This window comes from Eublepharis macularius, chromosome 13, assembly GCF_028583425.1.
Source record: "Eublepharis macularius isolate TG4126 chromosome 13, MPM_Emac_v1.0, whole genome shotgun sequence".
Classification (NCBI taxonomy): Eukaryota; Metazoa; Chordata; class Lepidosauria; order Squamata; family Eublepharidae; genus Eublepharis; species Eublepharis macularius.
The window spans coordinates 47,932,790-47,953,918 of record NC_072802.1 but is presented as its reverse complement, the minus strand read 5'-3'; the positions used below and the strand labels follow the sequence as shown (position 1 = coordinate 47,953,918).

Below are 21,129 nucleotides of genomic sequence, written 5' to 3'. Positions count from 1 at the left end.
TCTCTCACTCCATCTTATCTTGCAGAATTGTAAGAACACAGTGCAGATGAGAACGCTCTGTGTAACACCCTGAGATCCTTGGAGGAAGGGTGCAATTAATAAGGTAGACAGAAGCAAGAAATACTTTGCCACCAAAACCATTAGATTGTTTTCCAGCTGTGTTCTGCAGAACTTTGCAGAAGGCAGATCAGCTTCCTTGGCTTCCGGTGTGTGTGTGTGTTCCAGGGCAACGGTTAGGCCAGCACCCAAAGGGAACTGAACATGCCCAGGATTGATGGCAGAAGCTCATAGGTTCCTCATAGGACAGGTCAAGGGGTACAGTTTGTAAACCTTGGCTTAGATCATCATCTGTTATTGTGCCCCTTTTATAAAGGGTTCAGATCATGGAAAAACTGTGGCCATTACCAATGAAATCTGAATTTTTCATTGCTGGGAAAGGCCAATCAACCCTCTACAAGGTTGGCTGCTTAAAACCAGAGCAGCCTGTACAGAGGTGGCTGCTGTCACATGTCAGAATGATAATCATGAAGAAATGTCATGATGCTGGAAAGGCAATTTTTAGCCTTTGCTTCATTCACGCTGTTATTCAATTATACTGGATTCTGACATTTTGCAAAAGCAATTCTGTTGGTTACGGGGATAAGAGCTTGGAGAGTCAAAGCTCCTGTTCAGCACAGTGGGGCTTGTGCGGAAGTACTTGCCCTCCATAGACAGAGTCCTGTGGGACAGTTCTGCTTGTCTCCCTCCACCCCCACCCTTTGCTACAAAACCCCCAAATTAGGGTGCCCTGTCCTTATATACAGCAATGTAATACTATTAAGAGCCCGGTCCGTGCGTTCATTTGCCAAGTGCTTCAGATAGAACCCTTCATTCGTAAGGTTTGGACTCCATCAGATTTTCGTTCATGAGCCCTGGTAACATCTGGGTTATTAAATGGAGGATTAAAGAGTCTGCTGTGAATTCAGAAAGGTGGCAACTCGACTTTGAGGTGGGAGCTGAGGAGGAAAGGGAGCAAGGGAGGAACACAGTCAAAAGAGAGAGAGAGAGACTTGCAAGGGCACCCTTTCTAGGAATATCCAGCCTCTAGGGAGAATCTAGGCAAGAGGGAGTTGTATCAGTTTTTCAGGCCTCTGCATGGCTTACAGCTTCTTCCCTGCCTAAGTCTTGGGTTCTTCCATTGCCTCCTCGCTCCTGCTTCCCCTCCCTCACAGGGATGTGGAATGACTGGCCAAAAGCTCCAGTGATGAAAACTTGGATTATTATGAAAATGTTAGGAACCCACCCCAGCACAAAAACAAAATTATAGGAAATAGCTGAGAGAAGGGAGAACTTACCGGGAAACTGGTAAGTGTAGCCAGGCGCAATGCCAGTGTAGCTCCGGCTGGCATAGGTGGCAGCCTGGAAGCCTGGGTAGCCTATCATTAGACCAAAAATAAAATAAAATTAGAGTGTCTTTGTACAAAACAGAGAGCTCAGTTTTGCTTAATATCACATCAGTCCCTGGTTTGTATGCAACCAGAACAACAGGAAATCAGGGTCCCTCTTGTCCCCTACGGCAGCACTCAGGGTGGGAAGGAGGGAAGGCAGGGAAAGAAATTCCCATAGCATGAAGCAGCCAGAGGCTTTCTTCCAGAGTACGTGGCTGGGCTCCTAGGCCATTTTCAGCCCTTGCACCTCTCATTTTAGAAAGCTTGTAGAGCTTATCAGCAGCATTCTGTACTGGTCACTCCCCCTGAGAATATTTTTATCATATATGGGTGGCAGCTCCACATCAAAGAGGTCTCTCTGCAAAGAAGAGGGCTGAATCCACACATCCCAGTAAACATTCACTAAACTTCCGGAAGTATAGCATCTTTCTAGTGTGATCGTGCGATGAGTCAGAAATCATGCTAGAAAGATGCTATACTTCCGGAAGTTTAGCGAATGTTTACTACGACACTGGGACGCACCAGAACGTGTGGATTTGCCCGAGGTCTCTCTGCAAAGAAGTTCACCGGCTTAGGCCAGTTTCAAACATAGAGGCTGGGTTTGTAGTCTTTGTATTTTCACACTATGGGCTACAGGAGATTAGGAGGCAAACTAAAGTTCAAACTAAAGTTCAAATCACCCAAAGAGGAGGCTGTCCAATGTATCTCAGTATGACTCACTGCTCTGGCCTTGCCTCCCCTCCAATCAGCCTCTGCTGAGGAGAAGAAAGCCATGAAATTTTGCTATATCTCTGTACCAAATGTGACTGCCTTGTTCAAACACTCCCAACAGAAAGGTACAGAAAGTTTCCCAAGCTTAGAGGCAACTGCCTGATGATTCCCAAACTCTGGGATTGCATCCTGAGGTTTACCCATACTAGAACATCTCCCTTTGAGTAGCTGACAAGTTAATCCTTAAACACCCTACTACAAAACCTTTTTGGGGCGGAAGAGTTCAGCTAGCCACCATTTTTAAATTCAAACAGAAAGCATTCCTCAGCTGTTCGGGAAGCCACAGAGGTTTTGCTCATGCAGCAGAATATCTGCAGTTCTCCATTCTGCCAGACGATGGTGGTGTAGGATCAGGATCACAAATGCATTTTTTCCCCCAGTAGAAAGACCACTGACATCAGAGAGCAAAACTTATACAGCACAGACCTTACCAGGAAGCTAGCAACCCAGGTTTATTGGAGCAGGGGGGAAAGGTGGAAAGAGAGGCTGAGAACTCCTTTGTCATGCTTACCCAACATGCCAATCCCAAGCATGAAGGCATCCATCCCATAAGGCATCACTCGGGACCGCCCCCTCGCAGAGCCAGTTGGGGACATCACTTCCTTTGGCTGAGCTTTTTTACATTCCACCTGACATGGGGAACACGAAATGGAGTCAAACTTCTGCTTAGACTTGCAGCACAACACCCCAGGGGGCAGAGCCAAAACTACTACAGCTTGCTAAAGCCTCTCCCTTCCCCAATAGCTTCTCTGCATACATCATGCTCCCATCATTTACCTAATTTTCTCCTAAAGGAAAGGAAGAGGTTAGTTTGGGTGTTCTCCCTCTTCTTTTCACCTTGATTAGGCTATGGGATACATCAGGTTTCCATACAAGTTTTATTTGTCTTGGTTTTGAAGCTGTTGGAAAGTAAGAAGGCATCATGCACCTCTTGGGGTTCCCTCATCTTTCCCAAACCCCCTTTCCTGCAAAATTCTGGGAAAAATCGCAACAAAGCCTGGATGATTACCATGTGGGCAGGAAGTTCAGATGTTCCCAGTCCCACTTACAGGCCAGCTATTTTCCTTGCCCCTGTTCCCACAGCATCCATTTCCTCCCCCTGCCACTAGGCAGCTTTTTCATTAAAAAAAATAATCTGCAACTGAATTCTCAGCTTTCAGTTTAAAAAAAGACATCTCTATCCCCTTTTGTTGTGGAGATATAAGGCTCTTAACTTGGCTACCTTTCTTTTTAAAGCCACTGAACAACCGTTGCCATCGCATTTTCTGACAAGTTATATGCAAACTGTGTGAAGATGACCTTCCTTCCATTTGGAAGTGGTTTGGATTAACCAGTTTGCAGTCCACAGAAGCAAGGAGAGCTTGTGTTCAAACTTTTCCTATCTAGTTTTTTCCTGTTTGTTGGTTCCTATTAAATAAGTGCAACAGGCAGAATGAAGTCACATGTTTTTCTAGAATGGAGCTCCTGTGTCTTAAAAACTGCATATTTTGGCCATCTCCCATGTCATTTTGGTCCTCCTCCTGCTCTGATCCCCTCCACACCTCTACAGACTCAAACTGCAGGCAACCCCCATCTATTTACATGTGAGGATTCCCCAAATTGTAGTTTCATTGTACTCCATAACTAATTCTTTGCCTGTTTTTGAAGAGAGATGCAACACTGCCAGTCCAGAAACATGGTCTTTATAGGGTTGCTAACTCTGGCTTGGGAAACTCCTGGAGACTTGGGAGCAGTGCTAGGAGAGAGTGGAAGTTAGGGATGGGAGAAGCTCAGCAAGGGCATGATGTCACTCTGGGACTTCTATTTTTCCTAGAGTCTATGGTATTTCCCACAAAGACACCCTGCAAAGCTGCCATATACTTCAGAGGAATTGAACACTGTAGTCTGGAGATCAGCTGTAATTCCAGAAAAGCTTCAGGCTCCACTTGAAGGTTGGGTAATCCTAGCTGTCTAGCAACTTAAAGGCCTATGGGTACAGTTGGAGTAGTGGACCTACAGTTACTAAGCAACCACAACCTACCCATAAAATGGCCAAGCTGCTCAGGCGGACTATGTAGCACCCTTTGAAGGCCCTGGCAACCATGACAGTTGGTTGTACTGCCCAATGGGAGAACCAGGCCCACACCTCATAACACCCCACTGCCCAGTTGTTTTTCTTACCATTTTGTTGTTGATCTCATGGAAGTGGATCTCACAGACTTTCTCCACAATATCTTCACTTTCAAAGGTGACGAAACCAAACCCTGAAGCAGAAGAAAACCCGGGTTTTGGTTAGCACTGACTTCATGGAGGCCTCAACCAAAACCACATGTTCTGGCAGAACAAAAACCTACCACACTCAAGTCCTATAATTAGACCCAATGATGTTGACCTCTCAATGAAGTTACACCTTGCCTGGACTGCACAACTTTAGCCTACAGATGGAGGCTCGCAATTGTATACTTCACCACACAAAAGAATTTTCTGCATACAAAAAAAACACCCAGCATGCCACGGACAGAGGCTCAAGCCCAGCTTCTTCTCCACCTAAGCATGCTAATTTTCAGTGGACAGTATGTATAACAAAGCCTCTGACAGACTGTACACAAGAAAGCTACAGAGCCCTGATTCCCCTTGCAAACTCCTCAAACTAGTATCCCTTCCTCCCACTACCTTCTGAAGGCCCATGGATGAAAAAGAGGCATGAGCCATTGTTCGTAACAGCCGAGGAGGCTCAGCCAATTGGACAAGGCATTCAGTTCAGAAACAGCTTCAGCTCAGCAGGGTTCTGTAGGGACACTACAGTTGCTCCCTTGCATCAGAATGGAGTCAGTGGGCCTTCACTATGGCAAAACTAAAGAAGTTGCTCTTTCAAGTCTTGGCTGCAGGTACCACCAGCACCTAAGCTCTCTTTAAGCCTCAATGAATGGCAGCCATTTAGTTCTGAGCTGTGAGCAAAGAAACAGGATTAGGAGGGAAGGGTGGATGGAGGAGGCAGGATGTTGAGGGAAATAAGGGGTCAAGGAGAAAAGGAGCCAGGAAGAAGGTATTACATGGAGCTTTGCTTAGGGGCAAGAGAGGCTCTGTATTGTAAAGAAAAATCAGGTAGTGTAGTAAAGAAGCTCTGAAATTCATGGGAGACATTGCCAGCTAGAGAGGAGGGAAACTTCATGAAGCAATCTGAAACAATCAGCAAAATTTAGCAGTAATATAAACCAGTGCAGGCCCCCCACTTTGAACATGCAGGAGAGGTATGGGGTACAGCTACCCCTCCACATGTGCCTTACTACTTAGTAATGCAGAAGAAATTATGTGCCATGCATGGGATCGTACATGCAATCCCCTTGCATGAGAAGAAAAATGGCAGTTACTGATCTGCCTTCTGTGCACAATGCAGCAATCCAAAGAAAAAACAAGCTCTTCCAACCATACATAGCTGTGTGCAAGAGAGAGTGAGAGATTCTCCATATGGGAAGATTAAACTTCAGGCTTCTATGCTAGCCTTCTGCATGATATGGTAGCATTCAGCATGAAGAGTATGCGTGGCTGCAGACTGATGTGCAAAAAAAAAAGTTTCTTACAACATTAAATCGCCACAAAGGCTCGTTAAAAAGCTGACAGCCCTTTAGGAGCAGAGAGATTTTGCAGCAAGGGTGTGTTTACACAGTAAATTGTCCCTATGAGCATATGAGGAGACTGTACCATGTCAGAAAATAGAAGTGGTATCTTAGATGAAGGCAAGGAAAACCCTGTCTTGATTTGCAAACCAGTCAAACATTTGGAGGCGGTAAAGGCCCCTTGGGTAGTATCAGTCGTCCTCAAGTCAGTCATGCCTTTAACACAGCATACCTCTTGCCCTCCCCCTTTTCTCTCTCTCTCACACAGAAGGGAGCGGTCTCAGCAGCTTATAGGGCCAGGCGGGCTCCCCCTCTGTAATCAAACTACCAAAAAGGGACTCTGAGAAAAGGTGACCTGGGAGCAGCAGCCGGCCCCCATGCTGTGGAAGGAGGAGAGACAGTCTCTTAGCTCTCCTGTCAGCTTTCCCCTGGGCTCAAATTACCCAGGACAAGGTAAGACATACACAGACTGCTGGAGCCACGTAAGTGATGGGAGGGGAAGAGAAATGGGGCCGTCTCCTCTTCGGCAAGCATAGTACGCAGGAAGCGGGTGGACAAAAGCCCTCTGTGCTAAGCAGAGACTGAGGTAAAAGGACACGTTGATGGAGGAAGGAGGTTTGAGGCACAGAGATAAAGAGGAGCTGTGGACTGAGCATGTCACAGGGGGCTGGGAGCCTGGGAATGCCACAGACAGTACAGTCTTCCATGCCAAAAATACTGGTCTCACCTCGGTGCCGGTTAGTTGTCTTGTCAAACATGAGCATAGCATCATCCACCTGCAGGAGACAAATATGGGGGCGGGGAGGAAATTCAGGTTAGAGAAGGAAGACAACTGCTTTAGGTTAGCAAAATTGGACATTTAGGGCCATCAGACACGGGGAAGCAGCTGCAAACTTCAGCTATTTAATTAATTATATTTTTGCTGCGGTGAGGTAATTGGATTTTTTTCCTCATTAAGTGCCCAAATGTCTTGAGCTGGTCCTGGAAAAGCCTGCTTGCCAAGCTTCCTATCAAAGACTTAAGTAACCTACTTGTGCAACATCCTTCCTCGTTCACCAAAATCTCCTAAATCCTGAGCTAGCAGGGCTGCCCCAAGTTTCAACCCAGCACACAACAAAAAGACTATCATTAGAACTGCCTATGGGCAAATTTCTCAGGATCGAGACTCCAAATATGTAGAGACAAGACAACTGACTACTGTACAAGCATTATATGTATTTGGTAAACAAGCCATCTGTAAAACACTGACAAGCCATGAAATTTATCACTTTTGAGCCTGAGCAAAAATCCAGGGAAAGAGGGGAATAGCAAGATCCCACCCCACCCCAAAAGAGAACCTTGGCAGTATTTCAAGGTGACCAGCTTTCCAAGTGATAACAAGCACACTGTAAATAAGCATGCTGTGGAGTTAGCTGCTAGAGTTACACCCCACCCCTGCATACAAATTACAATGGAACCCTAGTGAGTGGGAGACCAGCAGCAACCCAATTCAAATCTTATACATTTGCTAGGTATTCTTAGACAAGTCACTACTGCCTGACTCTGTTACTCCAGTGAGGAAGTTATGAGCATATGAAGATGCCTTTCACACCATGAGAGTTAGAGCTGCCAACTTTCAGGTTGGGAAATTCCTGAAAATTTGGGGGTAGTATCTGGGAAGGAATCTCAGCAGGGTAGAATGCCATAGAGTCTACCTTGTGAAGCAACAGACTGATCTCTGTAGTCTGGAAATCAACTGTAGTTCCAGGAGATCTCCAGGCCCACCTGAAGGCTAGTATGCCAAATCAGTTCATCCACCTGACCCAGCAACGTTCCAGCATCTCACAGATCCCTCCCCTAGCCCTGGAATCTTCATATTTAATTGGAGGGTGGTGGTTGAACATGGGACCATCTGCATGTACAACATGTGCTCTACTACTGGCCATTGTCAATACCATACTGTAATAAAATACAGCAGTTGAAAGAATCACAGAAATCATGCCTACACAGTGCTTTGAATGGTCCAATATACAGTCTTAACTGCTTAGTATTCATTTACCGCTTTGTAAACAGCCATCTGCATTCAAGCTTTCATTCACATAACGCATGCATATTATAGGTTGGATCTAGAGTGTTTTCCATCAACAGAATTTTATTTCCCCCACCCTTTGATCTCCATGAAATGCTGCTGTTGGGGGACAGGGGATCCTGAAGAGCAACATGAGGGAGTTTGCTGCAAAAAGGGGGAAATTGCCAATTTAATCTGGATCCAACCCCAACAGGTACAATGAGTCTTGCAAGAAAGAGCATGTAAGTGTGTGCATTGATTTATTTTGAAAATCTAGCCTACTCAGCAAATATGGCAATAATACTACTGGCACACACTTAAGAGGGTAACTGTAAAAATAATGGGTGCAAAGCACCTTAAACACTCTAAAAACCACTAAATAAGCATTTAGCATATGGTCACCTCTCTTCAGCTTCTGTTACCTATAGTGTGTGTAATAGATTTAATAAAATACGACGTTTAGATCTGTGTGTGGAGGGAGGGATAGCCTTCCATTTACTATGAAAACTGACAGAAACCAGTAAATAGTAAGTCTGCTTTGGGAGAGGTCCAGCATTAGGAAACAGGTGGGTGGTTTAAATAGTTGATGCTCTTGGCCTCATTCCTGAATTTATGAGTTGAGCCTCTCAAGGCCTCAAGCCAATGTTCAACTTTAGCACATTCATCTGCATCAGGGTAGACTCCCCCCAGGGTTAGAAGAATCAAGGGGGGTCTCATATGGACCAGCCACATCATTCCCTTGTGCAGGGCATAGAAACTGGCCTGCCTTAATCACAGCAAAAGACTAGCAGCAGGGAATAGCTCACAAAGAGCTTTCTGTCTTTAGGTCATGGCTGGTGTCAACCGGCAGGACTGGCAAAGCCAAGGTTTCACGACGAGTGGCATGCACTGGACAAAGCAATGCAAGGAAGCAAAGAAGATTATCCATTTTACTAGCAGGAGTCCTGCTTGGGAAAACTTAGGAGAAGAGCTGAGACTTTTAATAGCACAGGGCAGTTGGTGTTCTAGCCTTGTTAACCCAGTGGTGTCAGGGATAATTATGGATCTTGAACCAACTCCTTGTTTGCCTGGAACATAAGAGGCACCGTGTCTCTGCTCCAGCTGAGCATTCTTTACCTCAAACAAAGGCACCCTAACGAATTCCCTGCTTTCACTGGATGCTCATCTCCCACCAACCCGGCAAACATGCCTGTTCAGCACAGTGATGACAAGTGTCAGCTACATGCTGGGAAGTCCCCGGTCCAGATATCAGCCAGAAATTCATTAAGTTGGCCTTAGAAAAATCACTCCCTCTCACTCATAAAAAGATAATGCAGAACTACCTTGCAGGAATGTTGTCAAGATTATGGAGATTACTTATGAAGTATGAAGAATGCACCATGTTTAGTCTAAATGCTATTTTATTCTTTTTTCCTTGTCAGCCATTTCCTTTATCATCAACAAACAGAACAGAAACTGAGACAGTGGTCTGCCCTAGACCTCTGGCCACTGCTACCCAAACACTATTGCTCCCTGTTGCTTTGTTTTTGCCCTGACTCCTTGGATATTATTGAAATTCTGCACAGTTCAGATAACAAAATTCAATTTGATACAAGCCTGAGGACACCTAGGAGAAGACAGGTACTGCTGTCTTCAAAGATGTACCTTATTAGAGGTTTAACTAAAACACCATATGCTAAAGCTACCAACCTCCAGGTAGGGCATAGAGATCTTCTGGAACTACAACTGATCTCCAAATGACAAAGATCAGTTTCCCTGGAGAAAATGAATTTCCCAACCTGGAGTTGGCGACATTACCATACACATAAATTAAAACAGAAACTGTAGGAAAAGAATAAAACAGAATTCCCACGACACCTTGAAAGATTAACAATGTATTCTAGCATAAGTTTTGTCAGTCTTCAAGGTGCCACTGTACTCTAGTTCTATTCTGCTAGTTTGCAACAACCCATATGTAGAAGATGTGCTAAATTAGAATGCAAGAAAAACTACCATCCCAAAAGAAGAAAAGTCCAGTGAAGTGAAAATATCCTTCAATACTGCTGCATCTACCCTAAAGATATACCAAGGAGATCCCATGTTGTGTGACCATTTGAGAATTACAGAAGAACAGTCATGCTCAAGTGGAGATGCCAGAGACTGAACTGCCGTAGTAATATGTTCTATTCTTATGCAAACAAAATGAAAGCAACAATGAAGAAAGCCCCTATGTCTCCCATGAAGTGGGCTACAAGTACTCCGCTCTACAGAAACTGAGGCCAAGACCTCTTCAGGGCGATGGCAGAGTCTGGAATGAAAAGCTAGGAAGACATTGGATGTGGCTGCTTTTCCTGGGAACAGCCAGTCAGCCGACCTCCCCAGAGCACTCCAAGCACGTCCCCAATGGCAGAGGCCTTTCCAGACACAGGCCCAGCATTCAATTTGCAAACGGAAAATGTGTGTCCTCAATAGGCTTCCGTGTCCATGGAAACCCAGGGCAGGGAGGCGGGATTAGCGGGGCCAGCCGGGCCTAGCAGCCAAGTTCAGGCGGCCAAGCGCTAAGTGTGAGTGGCAGCCCTTGGCGGGCGGCTATTGTTGCAGCTGGCTGTTGGGTGCCTCTTTGGGCCGAGCTCCTGCTGGGGATCCCTGCTGCTCCCCAGTCCATTCTCTGGAGCCTTTCTTCTCTTGAGGCCTCACTGGCTTTGCCAATGCCTGAGTAAGGCCCGAACAAAAGAGGCTGCCGGGGATGGCTTCTCTTGGGGCCTGGTTGCTGTGGCAACCCTGGCCCCTCCAATCCCAGCTGCTGGATCAGATTAGCACGAGCTCAAATGCTCTCTTCTCCAAAGCTGTTCTGCATAGACACACAAAAGCACCCTGCTGGGGCCAGCCTCACTCATGCCTCTTGGGAGCTGGCCCTTATAGGCCTCATAAGGAGAAAATGAGGGCCATCCTCCCCCCTTCCCTAGACATACACACACACACAAAAGAATCCTGTGAGAGAAAACCTGGGAGGAAATGAGGAGGGCCAATCACTTCCCCCCAGGGACTATCATGCTTCTGCAATGCCTCTGCTTGGTCCCTACATGCTTAACTGAGCTCCACTCACACTCTCCACTAGACTAAGGGTTACAGTCACAGCTTGGCTTCCCTGCCCAAGTTCTGATAGGAAGCAGCTCGGAGCAACGTGGTCACAAAATGACAAGAGATGTACACTGTCATAAAGTTCAAACAGTTGGACGGCATCTTGCCAAGTTCCTAAGTCCTTCACAACTTCAAGTGCATCACATCTGAGCATTGTGACATAATGAACATGTGGCTTTAACCATATTCTGGAAATGCCATTAAGTAGTAACCACAGGTACAGAGGGAGAGAATTCAGGGTACACACAATACAATCAAAATTAATTTCCACATACACTTTCAAGTCATTTCCAGTGATATAAGATAAATTTAGTTACAACAATGTCAGACTATATATGCTCCCCTGACATTTATCAGTTTAATTAACCACAATCCTTATCTGAGTGCTACTTAACAGAATACTTTAGTTGCTTAATAACTGAATCTAGGATTGCCAGCTCCACATTTGCTGTCCCATGTGACAGCATCATTTCCATCGTGCCTGGAAATGACATCATGTCAATGTTGAAGCCATGGTTTGGGGGCAAAACCCAGAATTTTTGCCCAAAAGTAGTCCCAGTGCAGCGGTGATGTGATGACATCACTTCCAGAAGGGATGTCATTATATTGCTGGTGATCATGCTCTGGTAAGTCTCCCGCCCCCTGCCAGTTGCCAAGGGTAACCTGGCAACCCTGGCTGATCCCCAAAATCACAAGATCCTTTCCATCAGTGGAGTCCATCCAGGGACACTAGAATTCAAATCCCTATTTAACCAGGCTCACTGGGGGACTGTGGCACAGTTATTCACAGCCTAACCTCACAAGGTTGTTGTGAAGATAAAATAGGGAGGGATGTCATGAACACAGCACAGAACTTGGAGGAAGAGCAAGATAAAAAATTAATCAATTTGGCAACAGAAGAGACATCAGTTGCCATTTATAAATCTTACATACCACCTTTTAACTTTCATTCACAAAATCATGTGCACATGGAAAAAAACAATTTTAAAATGAGATTGCTTTTAATTTCTTAACTTTCACTGTTTTGTGAAAGAAAAATTAAGGGATCCATTTAGTCATTTCTTTGGTATACCAAGGGTCATTTTATCGTTGCTACTGTCAAACTGTCCCTAGGAACCCTGCAATGTTCTCTGATGAGAAATCCAAAAGACAGCTTATCTGCCATGATTCATCTTCCCCTTTAATCTGCAACTGCAGGGCACATAGCTCTCAGTTCATGCGCCACAACAGCCAGGACAAACAGTCTTAACCGGCACTTTACACAAACCAAGACAACCACAGAATTCTGTGATATACCAATGTCAGGGTCTACTTAGCAAATAAATCAATGTGGGAAATGCTTCAGATCTTTCAACATTTCACAGATAAATACAGAGGACATCTGACTGGGGTTACTGGTAGAGTGTCAGCACAGACTGGGAAATAATGATGGGGCCAACACAATCCACTCAAATGTGTCATTCAACAGGACTTAGCCTAGGAATCCATTTTGAATAGCAGGCAGGGGTGGGGTGGCCATTGAACTTACAGGGAAATTTCCTGGTGGGTCACTGCCTTAGAGAGCCACTAGTGGCCAGGAGCAAGCAGAGTCACTACAACTCCACTACAGCCTTAGGGGCTGCCTGGCTCCGACCTCTCATCAGCCACTGCAGTTGGTATCAGTTCATCAACTGTCTTCTCCTGCGCTGCTCCCAGTTTGGGGGATGATGCAGTGAATGAATGTCAGCCCCACTGAGATGAGAGGCCCTGCCAGGCTGGCTTGTAGCACAGCAGAGGCCACTCAGCTGGGCTTGCTCCAGGGCCATTTTGACTTCCTAGTCCACTTCTGATAGCAGTCCGCTCCTGACATGACAAATACCTCTAAGAACATACAGAGTGCCTTTGCCTCTTTTCTAAACAACTGCAACCTCCGTCCTGCACAGAATTCCAGAGCAGAGATTCAGACTAAGACCACAATTTCTTTCCTAAACACAGCACACACTTCTGGTCCCCAGCACTGAAGATACACTGTAGTTTAAAGAGAAAACTTGCCAGTACGATGCAACAGAACACTCTTTGCTTTATCAACAAATTAAAAAGTGTGTGTGAGACCAAAGAAATCCCTTACCTCCTGTATTCTCTCTCTGACCCACTACATTTGGCTGTCCTCAGTAGGCTGAGGGAAGTAGTGAAAGCATGTACTTTAGCACTAAGGCTTCAAAGAAGAAATGTCAGGGGAAAAAAACAATCAGCACACACCTTTTTGTCTCAGTGTGAACTTATGGAGTCATGGGATCAACAACTGCACCAAAAAATACAGTTACTGAAACAGCCTTGAGAGAGTGCTTGCTTGCAGTGTGCATATTCCTGCCTTCCGTTTTTATAGCCATAGGGACATAGTGCTATAAGAACAATAAAACACAGCTGTTGTTTTAGAACTAGGACAATCTGAGGGCAGAGATTCCCCAGGGACTCCAACAGAGTCAAGACAGTTGCAGGAAATGGGGCTCCCTAAATGGTAGGAGTTTGAAATCCACTGCTTTATACTAAAGCTGTAATTGGGTTCACCAGTGTACACACAGTTCAGCCCACCACTGAACAATAACCTGATGGACTGAAAAGCCAGACCCAAGTCATCAGCTTTACAGGATCAGACAGGATCCTATTGGCTTGTTGTGTCTCACCTGACCCCTGCTAGCCTGGCAATTGTAATACCACCTCCTGGCCCATCTACCATGGAGGTGCTACCACGCAGAAAAATCAGGCCAACAATCCCCTCTGTCAGCAAACTGCCATGGCGGTACAGGTGCTTATTAGGTTGCCTGGTCTCTCTGGCAACTAGCAGGGTGGTGGTGGTACCTACCAGTCTTCTATCTTCACAAGCATGCTCCAGACCAGCATGCAATGATGTCACTTCAAGAAGTGACAAGATGGTGCTGGTCGCAGGAATATTCCCATGCCTAGCACAGGGCCAGTTCTTTGGCTTGTTTGGGGTTGAAATCAGCCCTGCATGAAACGCATGAGCACTTCTGCAGCCATTGTGATGACATCACTTCCAGAAGTGACATCATCACACTGGCTGGGAGCACAAATGCCAGCCATTTACTCAGGTTGCCTGCCAGTACTGGCCAGTCACTGGACTGCCACCTTCCACCAATCACCAGGCAAAGGGGCAAACCACTGGGAGTTTGCCTGCCACTGGTGAATACCTGGCAAGCCTAATGCTTGGCCTCATCCATACTACACAATTCAAGAATTCGGTGGCCTTGAAGTTTCCCTTTGTGTCTGACTGTGATAGGCAAATGTGCTGGCTTTTCTGTTGTTTCCCAGCTGGCTCATTTTTTCCTTCTTCCCTCTCCTCCATCTTCTGCCTTGTATTTGTCAGCACTCGCACAAGCATCATCATCTTATTCCTTTTTTGCAGAATCATCCCAGACCAAGTATGCCTTCCACTGGTCACACCAAAGTCTAGCTCAAGGCTTTATAGCTACATGCCTCTCAAAACGCAATTAGGCAAACTTATCATAAATAGGTTGCATTTTCCATCCTCAAGCTCAGATTCCCCCATCAGTGGGAGGCAGGGAGGAAAAGGCAACACCAGATCCACATCCCATAACATGAAATGCAGACAGATTACCAGATTCCCTGCAGTACATTCAGTCCAGGATCCCAGAAAATGAAGATATACATTTGCCTTTTCTGGCCTTTACCAATATAGCTCCAAAATGACCGAGGAAGATAGAGGGGAGGAAAGGAAGAGTAGACATTCTCTAAGCCACTTAACATTCCCTCTAGATTTTTCCAGTTACACTGACTGGCTATGACAGAGGTTCAGCACAGATGCTCCCAAACTCTCCTGCCCGGTCACTGTCAGCTTAAGCAAAAAGTCAAGGACGAAAAGTGCTCTGGTATGACTCGGTAATGAATTCAGCTGTATCACAAAACTCAGAGGATGTGATACTGGGCAGAGAATTCCAATTCTTGAAAATCTCAAACTATTAAAAAACAAGTTTCTAGTCCTCATAGTTGCAGAGACGTTCCTGAAAGCAAGAATGTAGGCATATCCTGCTAAATTCTCAGAAAACAGGAGATTTCTCCAAAGCAAGTCAATTTGTGTGCCATGCATTGCTCACTGCCGCTCCCCATCATTAGCAATACTAGAAGAAAATGTAAAATTATGCTAATAAAGATATAAAAATTTATATCACTTGCATATTTTACAGTATTCAAATTGGAGCTCTTCTTCGTGCCAATTCTGGATTATTTTGTACAATTAATATTTTTTTTAACTGCACATTACATGGAACCCTGATGGCAACTGCACCCTCAAGTACACAAGACAACTCTGGAGTTTCTTTTTCCGCACACACAACTTGTCAAGCCCAGACCAAGACATTTGGCTACACTGTGATCTCCAATTGCAGGCTATGCACTGGCATCCTGGTAACCTCTCCAGTGCCAAGCGCTTATTAGGGTTGCTTGTGCAGCTGAGCCAGCCTGGCCTGAAAGATTTAAGAGGCTGAAAGATCAAAGAACCTTTGCAGCATGGACTTTCTGCTCAGAGATGCCGCCAAGTCACCATACTAACTGTGTCTCCAGTGTGCTCATGCAGCAGAGTAGCATTCAAAGCTGGGGTCAATGTCAATTTAAAGACAATCCGCAACTCTCGAATACAGCACAAGTTCTAGTTTCAAGGTCTGGCAGCTCCATCTCTTCTGGTAACTCAAGCAGGAGAAGGCTTTGTTGCAAAGCCAGTGCCAGTCAAAACAGAAATACTGGACTAGATAGCCTTATAAGTCCAGTGGTTCTCAAACAGGGGTATGTGTCCCACCAGTGGGACACAGTAGTCTAGGTGGGATGACAATTAGTAAAAATCCATCCTGCAGACCGTACCTGCCACATATCTGTGGCATCTGTGACCTTTTGGCATGCTGATATTAATAACGGAATGTAAAACGGTGCTTTTCAGAAAAAGTGTGTGTGGGCGGTGGGGGGGGGGATGCTTTGTCAGGGTAGAATGAAGGATCCTTGACAGAGTTACTGGTGGGATGTGAGATACGAAAGATCCCACCAGTAAACCACTGTCCATAGTCTTCCTCTTCACCTCTATCTGAAAAGTGTGAGGCAAGCAAGACTACCCATTAGGGTTGCCAGCTCCAAGTTGGGAAATTCCTGGAGATCTGGGGGGTGAGACCTGGAGAAACCTGGAGAAAGTGCGGTTTGGGGAGGGAAAGGACCTTGACATGGCAAAATTCCATACAGTCCACCCCCCAAAGTAGCCATTTTCTCCAGGTGAACTAATCTCTGTGGCCTGGAGACCAGTTGTAATTCCGGGGGATCTCCAGCCACCACCTGGAGGCTGGCAGCCCTACTACCCATTGTCTGTTATCCCAAAGGCAGCTGATTCCCGTGTCTCACTATCTCACCAAGAGTGTTTCTTTATACAATTGGAAAACAGTATGGCAGTCAAACTCTGCACAAATGGCCAAGACAGACAAATATGTTAGAGGGAAGAAGCAGGGGCAAGCGCTCAAGGCCTACATGCAACCTACCCAGAGTTGCCAGATTCCCCCAAGTCAAGACTGAGGTGAGGGGCACAGGGGGTGACAGGTACTTACATCTGCATACCCTCCATCCCCCACCAATTTCATCATTTTTGATGTAACCCAGAAGTGAAGGTTGTGCCAGGAGTTAGTTCTTTAAAAATTGGCCCATTATGTTTTCATTATGTTTGGGTCTTTTTTTTTTTATTTTAACATCGGCCTTGGTGTAGCCACTTGCTCCCAGGTCACAACAGAAATGATGTGATCACTAGGGGATACAGGCATTCCCATTTTGCCTGTGTGTAGGATTGCCAGCCTCTAGGTGGGGCTTGGAGATACCTGGAATTACAATTGATCTCCAGATGACAGAGGTCAGTTCCGTGGAGAACATGGCTGTGTTGGAGGGTGCAATCTATGACATTATACTGCACTAAGGTATTTACCATCCACACACATTGCACTCCCAAGGCTCTACCCCCAGATCTCCAAGAATTTCCCAGTCTGGAGCCGGCAACCCTAGGCCTCTCTGAGGAACAACTGATTAAAATGTGCTATTCCACTGCATTCCTGGAACAGACCATGAAACAGATGGGTTTGGGGTCTTTTCTGTCATTAACAGAGGCAAGCCTACTATGAGGCAATGTTGGGCAGCAGATCTGGGGTGCCACTAAAAACAACAGAGAGAGAAACAGACTACGCTGACCCATTTGACACCATGGGACAAGACGTTCTCCTGCACAAGCCCCAGTGAACTGAGGGTGCTGCACAAGAGCACAGCCAACAATAAGGTGTCATGATGACCCCCTCTGCCTCTCCAGTGACTCTGATTCAGTACTCAGAGGAAGAGCTTGAGAAGCCAAGGCCAGGGGACCAGAAGGCCCTGATGCTAAAGAGGTACCTGCCAACCATATTCCAGCAGTGCCACAGGCCACCCTGCCAGGACCTGCAAGGGAGACGTAGCCACCAGCCTCTGAGATAACTACTAGGCATCTACTGGGCAGGATATGAACTTGAGCCCCTCTGAATCTGCTCCCATTCCACAGGAGTGGAACTGGCAGGAGGCCCAGGCTGATATACATAGTGCAAAGGAGAGGAAGTGCCAGGCTGGCAGTGTGCACTCCCAGATTGGATCCAGAACAGGGCTCTGAGAGTAGTGCTGCTTTGCAGGATCCTGGCCAAAACACAGTGCAGTTTCAAGAGCCTCCACACCTGCCAGCCAGTGCAAGCCAAGCCAGATTACCTCTCAGATTACCTATTTAGGCTGAGGCTTGGGAAGCCTGCATTGCTAGATCAGTTGGTCTACTAGACGCAAGCCCTGTGTTCCAGCTCCTACTCCCTGCCTTTGGCTCTAAAGCTCCACTCTACGCTCCCAAATCCAGCCAGCCCAACCTGAGGCCTTACTCCAGAAGAATTTAGACCCAGCCACACAGCACAGTATGAGAAGGAACCATTCCGGATCCAGGCAAGCTGAGCAGATCAAATTGGCATTTGCCAACATTCAAAGCTGGACTGTTGAGTAGTTATTAAATGAGGTGCCATTCACTAACTCTGGCCTCAGTTGCAGGCTGGGCAGGGGTGGGGGAAGCAGGGGAGTGAAAGGAGACTGTTTGCTAACACTGACTGTCTCTTCCAAATAATCCACCTCCACCACTCCCCACCGTAGGAGGCACAAGCCAGCAGAAAGCTTTTGAGTAGGAGTGCATGGCTTAGGAGCGTGGGAATATTCAACAAGCCCTTCATTTGTAGACAGAAGACACAAATAGCAGTTCTTCCCACCCCCCCAGTCAGCTTTCATCATCTCATTTCCTTTCTACCTTCAGACATCCTATCTGTCTGGAGGCCTAGCAAGAATCAGCAAGTGAATAGACTCTTACATTTTTATACTTACACACACCTTGTTACACATTGGAAGCTTAGCAATTAGGGAGAGGGTAAATCTGTTCCTGGACTGCCCTCGCTCAAACAGCAGGGAGAGTCTCATAATTGAATGATCTTCCTTACCCCCTACCAAAAAAAATCCCTTGCACAGAGGGAACTGCATATCAGAGAGAAGGATGGTAGCCCAGATTGCTCCCTGCAATACCAATTTTCTATATGCAAAACATTTTTTTCCATGAAAAAGTTCGGTCCTAGGCTTATCACTCCTGCCATTTCTGAGATCTGGAGCTAAGGCAACTCTTGTGCTTTGAATAAATTACTGACTGCTATGAACCTAGGAGTTTTTAATTGTTTGCAGAACTTTTGTTTGTTTACAGAATTACCCTGTGTGAATTCCCTTCCCCTTCCCAAAGTTTTGATCCAATCTATCAAAACATCTGGGACGAGCAGGATGACCTTTTCTTTCTTTCAGGGTTAAGGACAGGCTGGCAACAAAGATTCTTATACAAATTTGATGTTAAGAAAATGGTCCTTGTGAGCGGGTTGCCCAAGGGCATGTAGCCTCGAGCTGGCCAAAGAGAAACAGCTGTTCAGTGGCAACACTCTTCTACTATTGTGGGTCTCAGGACCATGGCTGGCCACAATCAAGACTTCAGTCGCTGAGCTTAAAGTGCAACAGGCAGAAGGGAAGGGAAGGAGACCAGATTCCTAGAATTTAAACCAGACCTGGCCAATCCAGATGCTTTTATACTCCCCACATGCCAATCACAAGGGGTGATGCTGCCCAATCTCTTCCATACCTGAAGCCTGAGTACACACAATCCTAAGTAGCTCATCAGGCTAAGCTTCAGCCCCTAAAGCTCCCACTGCAAACTACACAGTCCATGACAAAGAGGATTTTGCCCCACCGTTTGGGATATTCTTGGAATGGGCTTCAAGGTGCTTCTCTCTTCACTGCAACTCATGTCAGCACACATTGGCTCTCCTCCCTCCCCTCCCCTCCTTTCTCAAATATCCTCTTTCAGAAGACTCAGCATCTAGATTTTGCACATCCTTAACCAAAGCCTTATGTGGTGCTGGGATAGACTCTTTCTCCAGACAAGGCCATGTGTGTGTGTGCACGCACGCACGCGCGCGCGCACGTTTTACTTTTCCCCGCAGCATAAGATGCATTTTGCTTGCTCAAGTGACCTGAAGCGGTTTACTCCATTGGGACCTTTCTGTAGCAGACCTGCCTCTCAGCTTCTGACGCACACCTATCTGGATTTTATTGGCAGCAACATATATGGACCTGCTTTAATATCAGTCTGTCACTGGGAAGGTTGGTATTAAGATAGATCCACGTTTGACAGGGAGAACTGGGGTGGTGGTGGTCAGGTGGAGGTGCATAAACTGCCTCTCGGGACTTGTTCTCACTGGAGCGGGAGCTCTGGACAGTTCACTGTTCATTTAGTTCATTCATTATTTTCGACTTCTCCTCATAGTGGTTTATTTACATTTGTTTATGGTTAGAACTTTTATATCCCACACTCTCAATAAAATATATTCCAAGTGGCTATCGCTTCCAGGCAGTCTTCCATCCAGGCAGGTTACAGGGCCATCTCTGCTCTATTTCAGCAGCAGGATCATATCATAGGCCTTCGGACCATGCTGTGAGCCATTCCCCAACAGATGAAGTGAGCTGGATATTGGCTCATCTGGGACAGGGCCGGATTGGCACGCTGAACAAAGATGGAGGTTGAGCATGCAGAAAACTGCCCCCAGTCATCTGCATGGGTGGGCATGGTCTTATCAGACCAACCTGATAGTATTCCTCAAGGGCTAACAGAAGCAGTCAGGATAAGGCCTATACGTTTGCAGGTATAGCAAGGTCCATCATATTTGTAAGATGCAGGTCAGTATAGATAGCTTTATCAGACTCCTTACACTGCCAAGACTCTTCAATATATTCATTTCGGGGAAAGCTGTTCACAGAACATCTCTCTTTTTCATTGGTCCTACTTTTTACATTCATCCATGAGGCATATGATTCAAGGTATGCAAATGGATTTGGGGTTGCTAAACACATTGCTACTGAGATTTTCTACACTGTGATCTTTAAAACTACAAACAAAAAAAATTAACACAACAGTGGAGGGGGGGAATGAAAAAAACACTAAACAGCTGAAATGTATTTTTCCTAAATCTAAGTCTATCTATACAGATAATGATAGTCTATCTACAAGTCTTTGGGCACACTACGTGAATAGAGAAGAAAGGGGTGAGGCTGGTTTTGTGATTTTCGAATTGGAAGACAGAAGGGGGGAAAAACTACACATTGTATTTGTACCTTTGAGCTATGGAATGCTGGGACACGAAGGTGCCCCCTTCACTGCCAACTACTGATCAAAGAGCATCCATGACCACATGGGCAGGCTCCTAAGTCCTAGGGAGGGGCTCTGTGGAAGCAACATCATAGAAGAGAACTTAAGCATACAGCACACTGAGTCATACAAAAAGTGAGAGCGTTGGTTTTGGTTGATTGGAAGCCTAGAGCAGCTGCTTGTTTAATCTGAGTCATCACCCAAGAAAGCATTTATTAAATAAAGTCAACATGATAGAAGGAAGAAAACAGGGTATTAGGCACATCCCACGGAAAGAACGTCTTCTGAATGGACAACTCTCCTGAAATGAATTCCAGTCGCACAGGCAATGTGCTCCTGCACAACTCATGTTCCTGCCGTACAGGTCTTCCTAATTGATCATGACCATTGAGCAGCACTCCACTC

General features: G+C 45.9%; 1 protein-coding gene across 1 annotated transcript in view; it reads right to left on the bottom strand.

The window, feature by feature from the left end:
• The window catches only part of MSI1 (musashi RNA binding protein 1), a 50,448-nt gene that overhangs the window by 9,742 nt on the left and 19,577 nt on the right, over nt 1–21,129 (bottom strand). Inside the window, exons 7-10 of the mRNA XM_054996592.1 lie at nt 6,522–6,570; nt 4,359–4,441; nt 2,710–2,827; nt 1,335–1,415 (exon numbers count right to left, since the gene is read on the bottom strand). Coding sequence (XP_054852567.1) covers nt 1,335–1,415; nt 2,710–2,827; nt 4,359–4,441; nt 6,522–6,570 — 331 coding nt within the window. The remainder of the gene's footprint in view (nt 1–1,334; nt 1,416–2,709; nt 2,828–4,358; nt 4,442–6,521; nt 6,571–21,129) is intronic.